At 45.4% G+C, this 16,322-nt stretch overlaps 1 protein-coding gene across 1 annotated transcript in view; it reads left to right on the top strand.

Moving 5' to 3' along the window:
• LOC129384468 (uncharacterized) overlaps positions 1-7,396 on the top strand; it is a 187,490-nt gene extending 180,094 nt beyond the window's left edge. The window contains exon 7 of the mRNA XM_055069932.1: positions 7,282-7,396. Coding sequence (XP_054925907.1) covers positions 7,282-7,308 — 27 coding nt within the window. The 3' untranslated portion in view covers positions 7,309-7,396. The remainder of the gene's footprint in view (positions 1-7,281) is intronic.
• Positions 7,397-16,322: the final 8,926 nt, after the last annotated feature.

Below are 16,322 nucleotides of genomic sequence, written 5' to 3'. Positions count from 1 at the left end.
CAGTAATACCCGAAAGATCTGTCACCGGAAGGAAGGCGATTAGCTGTAAGAAGTGTAGACACTGTCACCATGAGGCTGCCATCCTTGTTGAGACGATGGCTGAGTATCTTTTCTTGGGCCGTTGTCATGACCGCAGAAGCCAGAAGATTTGGGTTTACTTTGTATAGGCTGCTGTCAGGCTGAGTTGGCTTGAATATAGCAGGGACAACTGCGGCTCTTTTCTCTTTGCAAGAGACAACAGTGAAGGCTGTCTGGTCCATCTCTTCGTTGTCTCCTGTAGATTCCCTTGCGTCGATCTCATCTTCACGTAGCCTTTTCCTTGCTTGCTCACGTTCTCTGTGGTCTGCAGAAAGAACATGCTGACCTGATTGCTGATTGCTTGCGATGGATGCCATCTGAGTATCACGAGGGGGGGGGGGGGGGGGGGGAGGGGTGCGAAGAAGGAGGCTCGCCACGCTGCTGCTTCGGTGCGGTGCGCTTCGGTAGCCGTTTGATGTGCTTCTCTCGCAGGACGGTGACCCCCAGACCGGCGTTGGGTGAGAGCGAGGCACAAAAAGCAAAAATTAACTCTACACTTGCTAAAAAAGTACTTAAAATTAGAGGCGGGCGTTCGAAAACGAGCCTATCATTCGTCGTCTTCAGGGGTCGGCACGGCTGGAACGCTGCAAACTATGACCCTCAGTGCATTCGGGACGTATGTATTGGAAGCGGGGCGACACTCTCACTTCGAGGAGAGCGGGCGCATGGCCCACTACCGACTACATTATTGCGAAAGCATTACTCGTCCCATGAGGCAGCAAAGCCGGCGTTGTCCTCAAGAAGTGGCAGAAGAAATCATCACCAGCATGGATTAAGCTGGAATAGGGTACATTAACGTGGATTAAGATAAATTAAAGTGTATTAAGTGGAATGAAGGTGGATTAACGTGAATTGAGGTAGACTGATGTGGATTAAAGAGGATTAAGGTTGGTACAAATTAGAGCAAGGTGGATTAATTTAGAGATTTAATTTAAGATGATAACGTAGAGAAGTCATAATGCTATCGCATTGGAATCACGTCAGGTTGCTTAAGTGACTGCCAATTTTTATCTCTGGGCTACAACTACATCTTTGGTTCGGGTAAAAATTTAGACTGGATAAAGGGCGCACGCGCCCTAATTGGCGACCTTCTGCGAAGTAACAGATATCACCGCTAGCTGTTCGAAATATTAGGCATCATCAAGGCCGCAATCACAGATGCGAGAAAGGAGAAAGGAGAGTAAGTACGAGAGTGAGGAGGACGGCACCAAGATAAAAGAATGGCGATTTCTTGGTAATTTTTATCTACTGACCTTAAGCAACACCAAGGTCCCTAGATAATGCAAGTTTTAGGGACCTTAGTGTTGCTTAAGGTTCCTAAAAGTGGAGCTATTGGCCTATCGCATTTCATTTGAGCAACTTTGAAATCGACCGGAAGCCTTCGTGCACGCCATGATTGGCGAACCTCATCACAAAGGACCTTGTGTGGGCTTTCCTTGTCAACATAAGAGATTGATCTCAACAAGATAGAGCGGTCGCTCCTAATGGTGAACTGTAAGCACCAATACTGTAGAGTTTCTTATAGGTAAAGAAACTGCCCCTTTTGGTATCCTATTGTCTTTGCAGCCATTTAGCCAGGTGTCCTATTTTCCTTGCAGAATCAAAGCATTGTTGAAGATATTTTTTTCTCTCCCGTCTGGATGCTTGTTTGGGCAATGTGAAGGCACAGAAATTCCCGCCATAACAAATTTAGGAATATATATGCAGCGAAAGCAGAATGATGCCGCCGCCGGTTTTAAATACTTCCTCAAAAGTAAACGTCCGCTCGAGGACATTTGTCATATCTATCATACTTTTATTCGTTAAAGACACCGGTATCAATTATAGCGAGCGAACGCACGTTGAATGCTGTCAGCAGCATGTCCCCCCCCCCCCCACTTTATTAGAGTGGCAAGCAGGGTCACATCATCGCCCTCGCCAACAAACTGGACGGTCAGGGCAAACGTCCCATCGCAGAGGCCGTATTCCAAACACGAGACGGGTGCTCCAGACCGGCCATGGCTCGAGTCACCCGAGCTCGACGAAACGTCGCGTGCTGCAGAGCTCTGCATGCCCAGAGGTGGAGGAAAGGGCGTTTCCTGAACAGAAGTGGGGTCATCAATCAGAGACGACGTGCCCAGTAGTTGGTAAGGCGGCGCTGCGAGCTTCTGCGTGCTCGATGCAGAGGACAGCTGTGTCTGCACCGAAGCCTCAGTATCTCGCTCGTCGTATAGGGGAACTTGGGCCGCACGGGCAGGCCATTGATAATAACGGCCTCAGCAGTGTTCGTGGCACTGGCTTCCTTAGCGAGACATTGCTCGGCAGGAGGGGGCGAGCAGTGAACTTCTGCGCCTTCAGCCAGTGACAGCACTGACTCCGAGGATGTGGTTCTAATGGTTCAGGACATGTCTCCTTGCTGGGGTCCGTGGACATATTTGCTCCAGGAGGAGTAGCGCTCCATCATCCAAGTTCGACGATACGTCGCGTGCGGTTGAGCTGTCCATTCTTGAGGGTGGAATACTACGTAACGATTGGTCAGGAGTAGTGACACTGGGAGATGGTAACGGGCGTGCCAATTCTACTTGGGTAGATGGCCATCGCTCGCGAACTTCACTTGGGCCACCCATCGTTGTGGAGTGAACGAAGCTACTGGAAAGTGTGAGCCCGGGCGCCGCCTCACGGTGGGTAAAAGCAGGAGCAGCGGTTGCCGGGTGATTCAGAGCGGCTGGAGTGAAGCCGACGGCGTCACCCGACGGGGCGGCGCCTCCACGTGCCCAAATTATGGAAAGCTTGTAGGCCGCGTCACTGACTGCTGTGGACGGAAATCCACTTCGCGAGGCGCGCCCTCGAAGCAGTGCTGGTCAGAGTCAGTGCAGTCATAGGAGCGCCGGCCGAAAGCACCTACCAAAGTTGCACACCATTCAGGCCAGGACCATTACTTGATTTCTCGTACTATACTTTTGCGGCATCACGAAATCTGTTTGCTGCAGCCGGCCATTCTTTTCGTGGTCGGCCTAAGCATGGTGAAAGCCGAACGCCGAGCGTTGACTGCTTCCACTCAAATTATGGCGCCATCCCGGAACCCGCGCAACTACTCTAGTTCTCCAACACCTCGCCATAGTAAGGCTGCAGGCGAGAACCCGCAGCTTACTGAGGTGACGTAGTGCGCTTGTGATGAGAGCAGCGACATGTGTCGCATGACGTCCTGGAGTCTGTCGGGCGAGCGTGTCTAGGAGCCACATAGGCGGCGTCTGTGGCCTATCGGTGGCCTCGGTACTATCAGTGGCGCGGTTAATGGCCAAAGACGCTTGTCCACTATTCCTTGGCTACTCAAAAGTGAATGGTCTTTTGCGCTAAATATTCATGCCAGGAGAAGTGTGGACGGCGTTCCCTTGCCGCAGGAGGCACCCAGGACGCCGAGGTTTCACGAGTGCTGTCATTAAGGCTGGGCTGCTTTATGCGGCGCTTTCGTATACGGTGCCATTGCCAGAAACAGAAAGCAGTCATTACGCCAGAACGCCTGTGTTCATCTAACTTCTTTCTTCTCGGGTTACTTGTTCCAGCTGTTTCCAGTACCACGTAAAAGCAGTCGCGTATGTATCGAATACTTCATTTCAGAGTTCTGCAGAGACGTAGCCAATCATAATGTTATATAGACAATTACCGAAGCTCAAATGATCTCTTAACGTAGACACGCCCGTAAATGCAACACTCTCCGTGAGACGAGAGCCGCTTATGAGCCACATTCGAGCCGAGAAACGCCAGAGAGCTTCCAGCACAAAACAGGCGCAGGTGCGCTATGATCACATCGTACAGCGGCAACTTACAAAGACAGCGACGTGTAAACTGAGTACCGCGGACGCATGGTCACAATTATGGCTAAATATGGTGGATCTTCTGTGATTAGGGAATGGCTGGACCCGAATAATTGGTGTGTGAGCTGTACGACGTATAAAGCTGCCTGAGATACACAGGAGAAAAAATTCGCACAGAAATTCCACTGGAGTTTTCTTAGTATGCGTAAACTTGTGCCACTTGCTCACCTGCTCGCAGGCCGCTGTCATTATTACTCCTATCCAACTTTATTCGACCAATGTAAACACTTATCACTCCTTTCTGTCCTTATCAAACTTATCGGACATGATCCTACCCATATCAAGTGTCATCGGTCCTTAAGAACCTTATCGGTCTCTATCCGACCCTTATCAACCCTTATCTGTCCTTATCAACCTGATCAGAATTTTCCAGATCATTAGAGGCCCTTAACGCGTTTCAGCACCTTATGCATCCGCGTCGAACCATTATGAACCGTGATGAGAACCATATAATCCCTCTTCACTCCGTCTTACCTTTATCAATTCATTCACTGATTATCTGCCAGTGTTGTGCGACGCAAAGTGCATGAGTCCTTAGAGACTGGTCGCAATTCGGTCGTTGAAGGAACGCCCCAACGGAATGCGCATCCCACGACCACCGAAACGCATTGGAGATGTGGCGTCATTGGTAGTAAACTTTCGCAGTCGCAATTTTTCTGGTTCTAAAGTGCTCCAAGTAGGCTGTACATGTGGTCCTAGACGTGGGCTTTATTCCACCATCACCAAATCTTTCAGCGTCGCCTTCATACAAACTATTCTCTGTTGACATTTGTTTTCTTACTGCCAGTACAACATAACCATGTGGTTCAGATAAATTCGCCTTCTGCAAGCGTGGGTGTGCAAGCCCAGGGGCGTGGAAAAAAAAGCCGCTTGGAACGGCAGTGTTCAGAATGTGCTCTGCTGGAAATAGCGCATCGGCCGTAGGCCGAAGATGTCTTGCAGCGACTACCGTTACCGATAATTACAAGATCGTTCTTTTTCCTTTGCCATTAGGAAGCACCGTTCTCGACCCCTCCGAAACTTTCTCGCATTTGTGCGCGCCTGTCTTCCCCTAAAGGGGCCGAATGGGTAAAAAGCCACGTAAAGTGTTTCTTCGAAAAACGTTCCGATGTCGTCTTGTATAAGATTCCATTAGACTGCGGCAAGGTGTACAACGGCCAGACTGGGCGCTGTATAAATGACCACCTGCGAGAGCATGCTCTATTAACCAAGAATGGGACTGGGTCGCATTTGCCGTATCACTGCAAAATGTGCACATGTAAACCTTTGCTTGAAAACACATGCATATTACGAAAAAGTAAGGATACGGTGACACCAATCGTGCATCGACTTAACATTCGGGAAAAACATTAAACAAAGTGCAACCACTTGCCGTGTACCGCAGTGATCACAAGGCAATGATTACAATGGTCAAGAAGTAAATTATGACAATGGGGATCTTTGAGTAAATGTCTCTTTATTCGCCCAATACTAAACTCATAATTGTAAAACTGAACATAGCAAATCCCCAACATAGGAAAACCCCAACATAGCAAAACCAACCATAGCGCCAGCTTCATTGGACTTTCTTCTTCAGTGGGTGGAAAGCTGTGATTTTTTTTTTTTTTTCGTGGGCATCGGTACAAAACTGCCGCGCGACTGGCCGCTCGAGGCACTTGGTGCGTATTCGCTGGCTTCTTTCACACTCGGAAGAACACTTTTATGTAGCATATATTCAGCAACAGAAAGCCGTATCGAAAGTTTTTCGTGTTCCTTTACAATTTTCTCATTAACATTGTTCATCTAATTATAATATCAGAGAAGTTGTTTAAATAAGTAGGTCAAATGCTGTAATTAGGCGGAATGCAAAAATAATCTGAGTATCTCCAAGCGACGGCAAACAACAGTACCTTGGTTCTGTCCAGCTACGTACCGTTTGCATATTTTCAAACCTTGGTGCGTGATAGTTGGGACACCCCGTATAACCGTCAATAAATGCATAAAACCGACAGAAAAAATATTTATTAATGCACCGAACATCTTGGAAACATGCCTCTTACTAGTTGGGCATGAATGTCAGCCTACGCTTTCATTAGTTCCCCTAGGAAGTGAGCTGAACTTGTGTGTTAGGAATTATTCGCCAGCTTCTGTATCGTAGTGAGTGGAGAATCCTAATTTCGTGCGAATAGTGGCCTTGAATTTTCCTGAAGGGCGGCCTAGTGTCTTCACATGCTTGAAGATATATATATATATATATATATATATATATATATATATATATATATATATATATATATATATATATATATATATATATATATATATATATATATACCGTATTTACTCGCATAATGCTCGCACTCGCGTAATGCTCGCACCCCCCACATTGGCTATCAAAAATTGGAAAATTTTTTTCCCCGCATAATCATCGCACCCCCAAAATTGCTGCCGCGAGCCGTCTGCTCGTCGTAGCGATCGCCATGGTTGGGCGCGCGTGCTACTAGGCGGCGGTACTGTGCTATCATCCGCTGCCACCGCCGCTACCGATCATCCACTCACCAGCGCTACGCCATTTTGCGAAGGTGTCTCCAGCTCTCCGGTGTCTCGTAGGCCTCGTTTGCCTTGTTCGCGTGTTGCACCGTGCTCTTTGTGCCACTTCGCCATGGGACGCTACGCAAGCTACACAGCTGCTTTTGAGCGAAAAGCTATTGAGTATGCGTTGGAACATGGCAACCGCGCCGCCAGCAGACACTTCGGCGTCAACGAGTTTTGCGTCCGGCATTGGAGACGGCAGCACGACGAACTCAAGACGACTGGTAAGACGCAGAAACCATCGGAAGATGAAGAAACCATCGATTCCAGTGTCGACACGGACTATGATGAAGAGTACAAATGCCTGCAGGACGTACGCAACGCGAGTAGTGACGGGGAGGTTGCGTGCGGCAAATAAAGTGCTTTAGCAGCTTGAGCTTACGTTCACCTTGTACTTTCATAACGAAGGTAAGTTACGCTTGAAAGTAATGTTTTCGTTATATTTACAATTGCGGACCTGACAATCCTGATCTTGTACCCATTCATCTTTGCATTTAACACTCCAAAACATTTGCTTGAAAATTTTCCCCGCATAATTACCGCACCCCCAAACTTCGCGTTGATGTTCAGGGAAAAAAAGTGCGAGGATTACGCGAGTAAATACGGTATATATATATATATATCCAGGCTACAGATTCACTGCACAACACCTTCTGTGAATTAGCTCAAAACGCGCTGACTTGTCTACATCGAGACGCGTAATATTTAGTGCCTGTTTATTGAACAACAAGAACTATTCTAATCCCTTTGGATGTTGTTCTCTTTTTTTTTTTTTCAGGAAACAAGTGGGAGTCCATGGAATTAGTATGGGAAAAGAACGTTTTTCTACACTGATGTTCCTGTTTTACCATCGAATACTTCCGGATAATGAAAATAAACATGTTCTTACCGGCTGGATAGCGTTTTAATCTAAATGTTAAGCATATGAAAGAAGAAATCTGATGCTTCAGCAAGATGTACATCGCAGCCAGCACTACGGTGGCTACGTTCAGCAGATGCCATCTTTAACAACAGCGCAAGAAAGTGCGTGCATAGCAAGAGCGATAATATATGCCCTTGGTGGAACGCTTTCACATAGGTAATATGGAAAAGGATCGTCGTTCTATTTTTGGCATGCGCGAAAGAATGCGTGTGTAATAATTCTATAAGGAGCCATGAAGACTCATCATTTTCTTCGGTGATAATAGAGGCTGAATTCGAATTTACCTTAACACCTGATCAGTGGCGTAGCCAGAAATTTCGTTCGGGGGGGGCTCATGTTGCAGTTCGGCCTCCTCCTTAAGAGGAAGCTTTAGCTCGAGTGCTCCTATCTAAATACATGTAAAAGGAGAATTCGTTTTTCTCGGCAACCACTGCACCAAATTTGACGAGGTTTGTTGCATTTAAACGACAAACTTAAACTCTAGTGACTGTTGGTTTCGAATTTTTTAGTTAGGTTGTGAATTTTTTATTAAAAATTGCCAAAAATCAAAAATTTTCAAAAAACGAAACTATCAAGTTTACAACTCTGTAACTCAACCACTAAACATGATAATCCGATTCTGTGAATTGCATCTAATAGTACATCTAAAGCGGACAAAATTGATGTGTTACACATGAATATAAAAAAAAATTTAATCATAGGGAAATACAACTTTTGCGAAACCGTTGTAACCGACGCAACAAATTCACGTAAGTTGTAAAATGACATATTGAATTTGTCCGCTTTGAATGATCTAATGGATGCCGTTTACAGAACCGCGATATCAGTTCTTGATGCAGAGCTATGAATTTGTAAACTTCGTGCTTCCATTTTTTTCAAACGGTCAAATATTTCAAAATTGATTTAAGAAAATTCAAGCCCTAAATCGAAATTCCGCTTCCTACAGTCACTAGAATTTAACTTTCTCTTTGAAATGCAACAAATTTCATCAAAATCGGTCCAGGGGTTATCTCATAAAAACGTTTTTGCGTTTTACATGTATTTGAATAGGCCGCGTCGGAGTTGGGCCCGAGCTAAAGCTTCCTCTTAAGAGGAATCTTTAGCACGAGTGCTGCTATTTAAATACATGTAGAAGGGTAATTCGTTTTCCCTCGCAACAACTGCACCAAATTTGACGATGTTTGTTGAATTTAAAAGAAAAACTTAAATACTAGTGACTGTTGGTTTCGAATTTTCAGTAAACGGAACTATCAAGTTTAAAACTCCGTAGCTCGACAATGAAAAATGATAGCACAATTCTGTGAATTGCATCTAATAGTACATCTACAGCGGACAAAATAGCTATGTTAAACATGAATCTAAAAAAAATTAGTATTATCGAAATACGGCTTTTGCAGAACCCTTGTACGCAACGTAACCAATTCACGCAAGATACAAATTGACACACCAAATTTGTCCGCATTGACTTTCCTAATAGTTGCCGTTTACAGAACCGAGATATCTGTTCTTGGTACATAGCTATTATTTTGTAAACGTCGTGCTTCTATTTTTTCGAAATTTCAAATTTTTAAAACTATTTTGTACAAAATTCAGGCCGTAAATCGATATTCCGTTTCCAACAGACACTATAATTTACCTTCTCCATCAAATGCAACAACTTTCATTAAAAGCGATAAGCAGGATTATCTCAGAAAAGCGTTTCTACGTTTTACATGTATTTGAATAGGCCGCGTCGGATTGGGCCCCAGCTAAAGCTTCCTCTTAAACAATTTGTCGAGGGATCAAATACATGAATAATAACTGCATAACCATTGTCAAAAATGCTGTAAACGAAGTATTGAACGCTACGCACTGTCCAAACAAGTAAAATGTGTATTTTTTCATAAAAGAATATTCTCGTAAGTGCTAAAAATCGTGCCCAAAGTGACTGATATCAATGATTCCATGTTTTTGTCAATTTAATAAGTAACGAAAATATCACACGAACTTTAGAACTATGTCAGTTCGAAACCAGGAAAGCAGCGCATGCCGCTGATATGAAAAATGAAACGGCTATGAAATGAACAAGTTGAGGACAAATATATTAATTAAACTTAATCATTCAAGAACCGTGTTTACATTCTTGTATATATGAAATGGCCAGTGAAAAATCTCCATGACGCTGTCATTTGCTCCAATGTATTACGCAGGAGCAGCTGTCACCGGTCGTGAATCGTGAGTAATTGCACCGAAATTATAGTCGCAACAGAGAGCACGTATATAAAGCAGGAGTTCTGAAAGCTATACGAGGGCGAGTCAAACGAGTGTGAGCCAATGCGAATATATGACAAACGGGGTACTTTATTAAAAAGTAGTCTTGAGAAATTAGACATTTGCCCCATCGACTAACGAGTCGCGTGATTCCCGTCTGATGAAACTCCTTAGGTTGCTGCTTCAAAAAGTCTGTAACTGACTATTTCACGTCACCGTCCGGCACGAATCTAGTTCCGTTGAGCTGTTTTTCGGTTGCCCCAAAATGTGGAAGCCGCAAGGGGACAGGTCTGAGCTGTATGGCGGATGTTGCAGGGTTTCCCACTTGAACTTTGCCAGTTTTGTATTAACCACATCAGCGACGTGGGGACGGGCATTGTCGTGGAACAAGATGACCCAATTCGTCAATTTTCCACGTAGTTTGTTCTTGATTGCGACACGCAGTGGTTCCGGCGTTTCACAATATCGGAAAGAATTGATGGTCTCTCAAGATTGAGCAAATTCTATCAGTAATGGCCCCTCACGATCGAAAAAGAAGTCAACAACACCTTTCCGGCGAAAATGACGGCCTTTGCCTTCTTTGGCCGTGGTAAATTCGAATGTTTCCAGTGTAAGCTTTGCCGTCGTGTTTCAGACTCGTAGTAGTGGCACCATGGTTCGTCCCCGATCACAACAGCAAGCAAAAAATCGTCATCCTCATTGTGATACCAGAGCAGATTAGTCAAAGCAGCGCCAAACTTCCACGTCTTCTGGCGGTGGATCAAAATCTTGGGCATCCATTGCGCACACAAGAGCCGATAACCGAGGTGCTCATGAATTATGGCGTGAACCGAACCGTGACTGATTTTCACACAGTCTGCCAGTTCAGCGATGCTTATCCTTCATTCTTGTTTCATCAGCTCATCAACCTTTGAAATTGTGTGGGGGGTGATTGCACGATGGCTTTGGCCCGGTCTTGGAATGTCTTTGCAACTTTCCCATTCTTCTTTGAACCGTTTGCTCCCACGCATTACAGTGGCCAATGAAATGCAATGTTCAACGTACACGGCAGCCATACGGCAATTAATTTCTTTTTGGGAAACACCTTTAGCTGTTAAAAACTTCGCGACACCACGCTGTTCAGCTTTTGTGGTGTCCATTATGTTAGGCAACTATGTTCAACCCAGTGTATGAGACCATTAAAGAACATTTATCCTCACACATGCGTACCACTTTTGTAAATGAGAGATGCCACTCTGCTACGCGCATGCCTCGCAGATAATGAACCGAACCATTATTGCGACTCGCAATCATGCATTAGAAATGCGAAGATACAATGGGATATACAAATGCCAAGATAGAGCTTAATAAAGGGCAAAAAGTGTGACTGGAAACAAAGTTCACTGGACTTATACACGAAACCTCGTAACAAGATATTTAAATATACGTATAAGTCTCCATTAAATCTACGTATCTAAGATAAAGTCGCAATATATAATGCGTCAAACAAAGCAAATAAACATGTTGCGCGATCACAGATTCACAGAATCCTAGATTCCGCCCCAATTCCATCCACTCACCCCGATGTATCGCACGCGATGGAAGCCGGCGCGCTTGCTCCCCCGCTTTTCTCCTTTGCGCACACACGACTGAGCCACCATGGTCGGCTCAGCCATTCCACCACCCCCCCCCCCTCTACGCTTTCACTCGCACATACAGCACGCGGCACGCGGTCACGATTTTTATCAACCTTGGACTTTATACGAAACATGAGGGCGACGGCGACGGCAGGAATGCGCCTTGAGTGTCCATATAATTACTATCGCAATAATATAATAAGAGTATCTGGCAACTGAAGCGTCCCGTGACTCATTACTTTCCACAAAAGAAGTAACAAAATCGAACTTTACCCATGCGACAATTCGCTGCGCCGCAACAATGTATTTTCTTTTTTCCTTCTCTGGGGCGGGGGCACCGAAAGGAAAAAACGCATAGGAAAGTATCTTGGTCACAATCGAATGCCTACTTTGGGCACCTAATTTAGCTACGGAAGGAATATCGAAGAAAATATGAGACGCTTGGTCCACTGAGAACCAACCATACGCATACTGCTCGGTATCCTACACCGGTGAGACAAGTCTTTCAGGAGAAGTTCTGCAAAAGCGAACGCGGTGCAATCCGTCGAGTCCCCACAGTGATGGCGGCGAGCGACCATTATTTCTTTTTCTCTTCTGCAAGCCAGAAAGTGTCCAAAACTCTGCCAGGCAAAAATCCACTCGGCCAGAGAAAATCGAACGCGCACCGAAGTGCGCCGTGCAGTGGTCGGGGCCACGCGAGAAAAACGTATGCGCTCTGGCTGGCTCTGGCAGCCCGCGGTTATGGTAGCGAGAACAAAGAAAAATTGAAGAGGCTCAATGTGTTCTCGCGAATAAAAGTCAAAGTAGAAAAAATAAATAAGAACGTAGTTAGCTTGGCTGGCTTGAGTGTTTTGACATGGATGTTTTGGCGCAGGTTAAAAAAAAATTGATATTTCTTTTATGTGACATGGCGGCACGAATGAACCACCACAACGCTTCGTCCCACTGAACCTCCCTGCGTGCTTTGTCAACTTGTCTGCTAGTGTGTTGATTTGACTTGTCTCGTTGTGTGTTTCGATGTAAGACTTTAGAAAAGTCAATGGACCTTTGGCGTTAAATGTTTATAACAACAGTAAACCCACAAAGTTCCGGAATTGAAAATCTAAAGCACAACTTTGGAAATGTCAATGCACCTTTCACATCAAGAGTTTATGAGATTTATACCCATAAATTTTCGGAACTGACATCCATGCGCTCCATAGATTCCGCGGCCTCAGCGAGATGCCGCGGCGAGCCCGCTCACCATCAAAACGCCCTTGAAACTTTGGGGTCGGATGGGGCTGCTTGGCGTTATGTGACTCTCTGTGCATGGGCGTTGCCGCGAAATCAAGCCCATGTCCGCTATCTTCGCGGTTAAATGTCTTTTCGAGAGTCAAAAAGACATTCTAGACAAAATCCAGAATGATTTCCGGCGCCGGGGGTTGCTTTCGTCGGCGGTGCATGGACAGCACGAAAAAATTTCGGGGGGGGGCTAAAGCCCCATAAGCCCCCCCCCCCCTGGCTACGCCCCTGCACCTGATCTTTCTGGGTGCTTGGCCAGGGGTTTCAAGGAAAATTGTGTTTTGCCACGTGATCCTGTTACTGTTTTAGTATTTTGAGTTTTCTGGCTTCATCAATGTAGGTCTGCCTGGAAGTCTTACCACGGGATTCTATCGACAAAACAGGGAAGGTTATTGCATTGTTGTCGAATTCTAACGGGGTGGTTCTTGAGCATCTTTATAGGAACAAGTCAGACTCGACGTTATAGTCTGAAAATTCTTGACAGTTATTAAATCTCTCAAGAGACCTAAGTGATTGAAGCCCGCTTATATTGTTTTGCACTTACTGCAGGGATGCTAGCAGTGCGTATTTGTGGAGGCCAATTAGTTGATGAGTGTAAGCGTTGTTAGCCAAGTCGTTTCTACCTTTTCGCAAAGCATTGTCGCGCACGTCAGCTGTGGAGGACGGGTGAGTAGTGCCGCTGCTACTGTGCTGGAAAGAGAAGTTGGGATGGGGTCCGTAAGGTTTGCCGGTGTGTTAAGCTTTTCGGTGGACGCTCCTCCTTTTTGCCGTGGTTTCAGCAGGACGCGAAATTGGGCGTGGTTGCAACAGCGTGACTATGCTAAGCAACAGGAGGGGACGCCACATGACGCTCACCATCAAAGGAGGTTTATTTCAGGAAAACATTATATGTGATACGTAACTGTCGCATGATTTTCTCCCGACTCCTGGGTGTACACTAAGATCATTATCAAAAACAACCTTCAAGTTGCACAGCATTCGAAGGTGTCACATGCGTCGAAAAATAAAAGCACATGGAAATGCAAATAACAGCACCAGGAAAAAGAAAACCCAGTAGTGGTTAAAAAACCATCAATAAGTGCTGTCACACCTACGTCGGCTCAATAGGCATGCAGAAGCCGCGCAAGTGCCTTCCATTCACCGTTTCGTACTTTCCTACTCCCCTTCCCTATATATTATCCTAGACTAAGATAAAGCTAGCCATTATGCCCGGAGACATTTTCTCATTGACTTCCGGATGCTTGGAGGTGGCGGACCAGCGGTGACGGCGACACAAACGAAACAAAAGCATGGGCCTGCAGGACGTCACAACTGCACGGACCAAACGCCAGTCATGGGCCACGTTCTACTAGAATTCGATAACATTAAAGGTAAGTGGCAACCGTATCTTGCGAAAATCGAAGCGCACGTTGAAGCGAACAGTATTACGGAAGATGCGAAAAACAGAGCCTTGCTTGTAGCTGCTCATGGAACGTCCACAGTCGAAGTCTTACTTGGGTAAGCTGCGGAACTAACGCCAAGTTCTTTGAGTTACAATGACGTTCTGACGACCTTGAACAGCTACTATAGCCCACAGCCAAATGAACTTACCGAGTGGTTGCAGTAATATAGCCGCTGCTTGCAAGAAGGAGAGCATTTGAATGCATATATTACGGCAATATTACAAGTGGGCCCCAAATGCAAATTCTCGTATATGCAGGGCGGCATGATAAGGGAACCGTATGGTGTGAGGTCGAACAACTTGCAGAGACAGCTTCTAGCATGAAGGCCTTATTTTTGGCAGACACAGATGTGCTTGCCCTTGCCGCGGGAACGGCAGAACAAGATTCATAAGGCCACAGACGGCGAGCTGATGAAAGCACTCAAGTTACCGGAGCGCTACGAACGTTCCACGAAGAAAGGGAAACCGTTATCGACGCAAGTACAGTGCAAATATTGTGGAAGCTACGGACACCACGCACTGTCGTGCAGACTGTAACCGAAACAGGCCTAGTTGGTTTACTTGCACTTTGAAGCTGTAAAAGCGCACGTAGACGGGAACGAACGGAGTGGACAGGACGAGGTGCTCACTCACAACTGAAAAATTTTATTGAAAGGAAACAATTATGTACACACAAACGGAGTAGGACGGCTGCACCTGCGTGTCAAGGATAACGGGTTAAATCATATCAAAGGCAACGTTAAAAGTTAAAGAAAGTCTAACTATCAAGGAACTTGAACTCCTTATCATTTAGCAAGACCGAGGGGTGACTGACGGAGTTATCTCCTCTTTTCTTTATGTGAAAGGCCTCTGGCATTTCACGCGTTATCTGGTTAGTGCTTTTGAGGATAATCTTACTATCTTCGCAAACAGGATAACAGCCGCAAACCCTACAGTGGGTGGCTAGATGCGTCGTTCCTGATGAATTATATGCCGCCAGGTGCTCTCTCAGCCTCGCGTTGACGCAACGCCCAGAGTGCCCTATGTAAACCAATGTAAACCTATGTAAACCTATGTAACCAATTATCTCAGACTACTCTTTCAACCGCTTCATGACTGCTGGTACAGCCAACCCATGTCTATTAATCCTACCCTTAACTACAGGTCGGACCATTACAAATTGTGAAAAGAGGAATAATAAAGTCCAGCAAAAATTCCGCATTGAAAAAAAATTCTGTCAACACATGATGAAAACGACCTTTCTCAACCAGATCGACAAGCTCCAACAAGCAGGCTATCCCAGACTGTCATTAAATGAGTGCGCGCTAACACTTTGAAAGAAATAAAAAGCAAAGAAGATAGTCAGATCACCCGGGAAGATCGTTGTAAAGATAATAAAATAGCCGTCGTTCCATACATACATAGAACATCGCACGAATTAAAATATATAGGCACTAGGTATAAGGTCCAGCTTTTTTTTTTTTTTTTCAGCGAAAAACAAACTTCAGACAATTTCTACTGTTATTCGCCGGAAGCCATCGCAGTGCAATATTGAGCACACCAAAAAAATTGTAGATTGTGCGACGGGCATAGTGTATATGATCCCGTTAGACTGCGGTATGGTTTACGTAGGCCAGTCTGGCCGTTGCGTCAGGAATGACGCATGAAGCCGCACACTGTAGGGATTGCGGCTGTTATCCTGTTTGCGAAGACAGTCAGATTATCCTCAAAAGCACTAACCAGATAACCCGTGAAATGCCAGAGGCCTTCCACATAAAGAAAAGAGGACATAACTCCGTCAGTCACCCCTCGGTCTCGCTACATGATAAAGAGTTCAAGTTTATTGATAGTTAGACTAACTTTTAATGTTGCCTTTGAAATGATTTAATCCGTGATCCTTGACACGCATGCGCAGCCGTCCTACTCCGTTTTTGTGCACTTAATTGTTTCCTTTCAATAAAATTTTTCAATTATGAGTAAGAGCCTCGTCCTGTCCACTCTCTTCGTACCCGCCTTTGTGCGCTTTTACAGTTCCAACGTGCAAGTAAACACAGAGTGGTGTTTCTGATGCAAAGAAAGTAATAGATACAATGTGCAGGATTGCCAAGGCCACATTGGGCTTTTCTCGCAGAGCATGGCAGGCTGCATACAACCACATTTTTTTAGATAGAACCGTAAATGAACTATTAAATGTACTTCGAGGTGCTAAACCGGAGTTACCAATAACAGTGTGTCCCTACTTCGGTACATGAAGAAAATTGGCAAATAAAGTAGACACGTGTTACTCACAGGTAATCAACCGTAACAACAGTATATTCTGAGCATAGATG

Source organism: Dermacentor andersoni, chromosome 9 (assembly GCF_023375885.2).
Source record: "Dermacentor andersoni chromosome 9, qqDerAnde1_hic_scaffold, whole genome shotgun sequence".
Taxonomy (NCBI): domain Eukaryota; kingdom Metazoa; phylum Arthropoda; class Arachnida; order Ixodida; family Ixodidae; genus Dermacentor; species Dermacentor andersoni.
The sequence above is the reverse complement of the archived record's forward strand: the minus strand, read 5'-3'. Positions and strand labels throughout refer to the sequence as shown.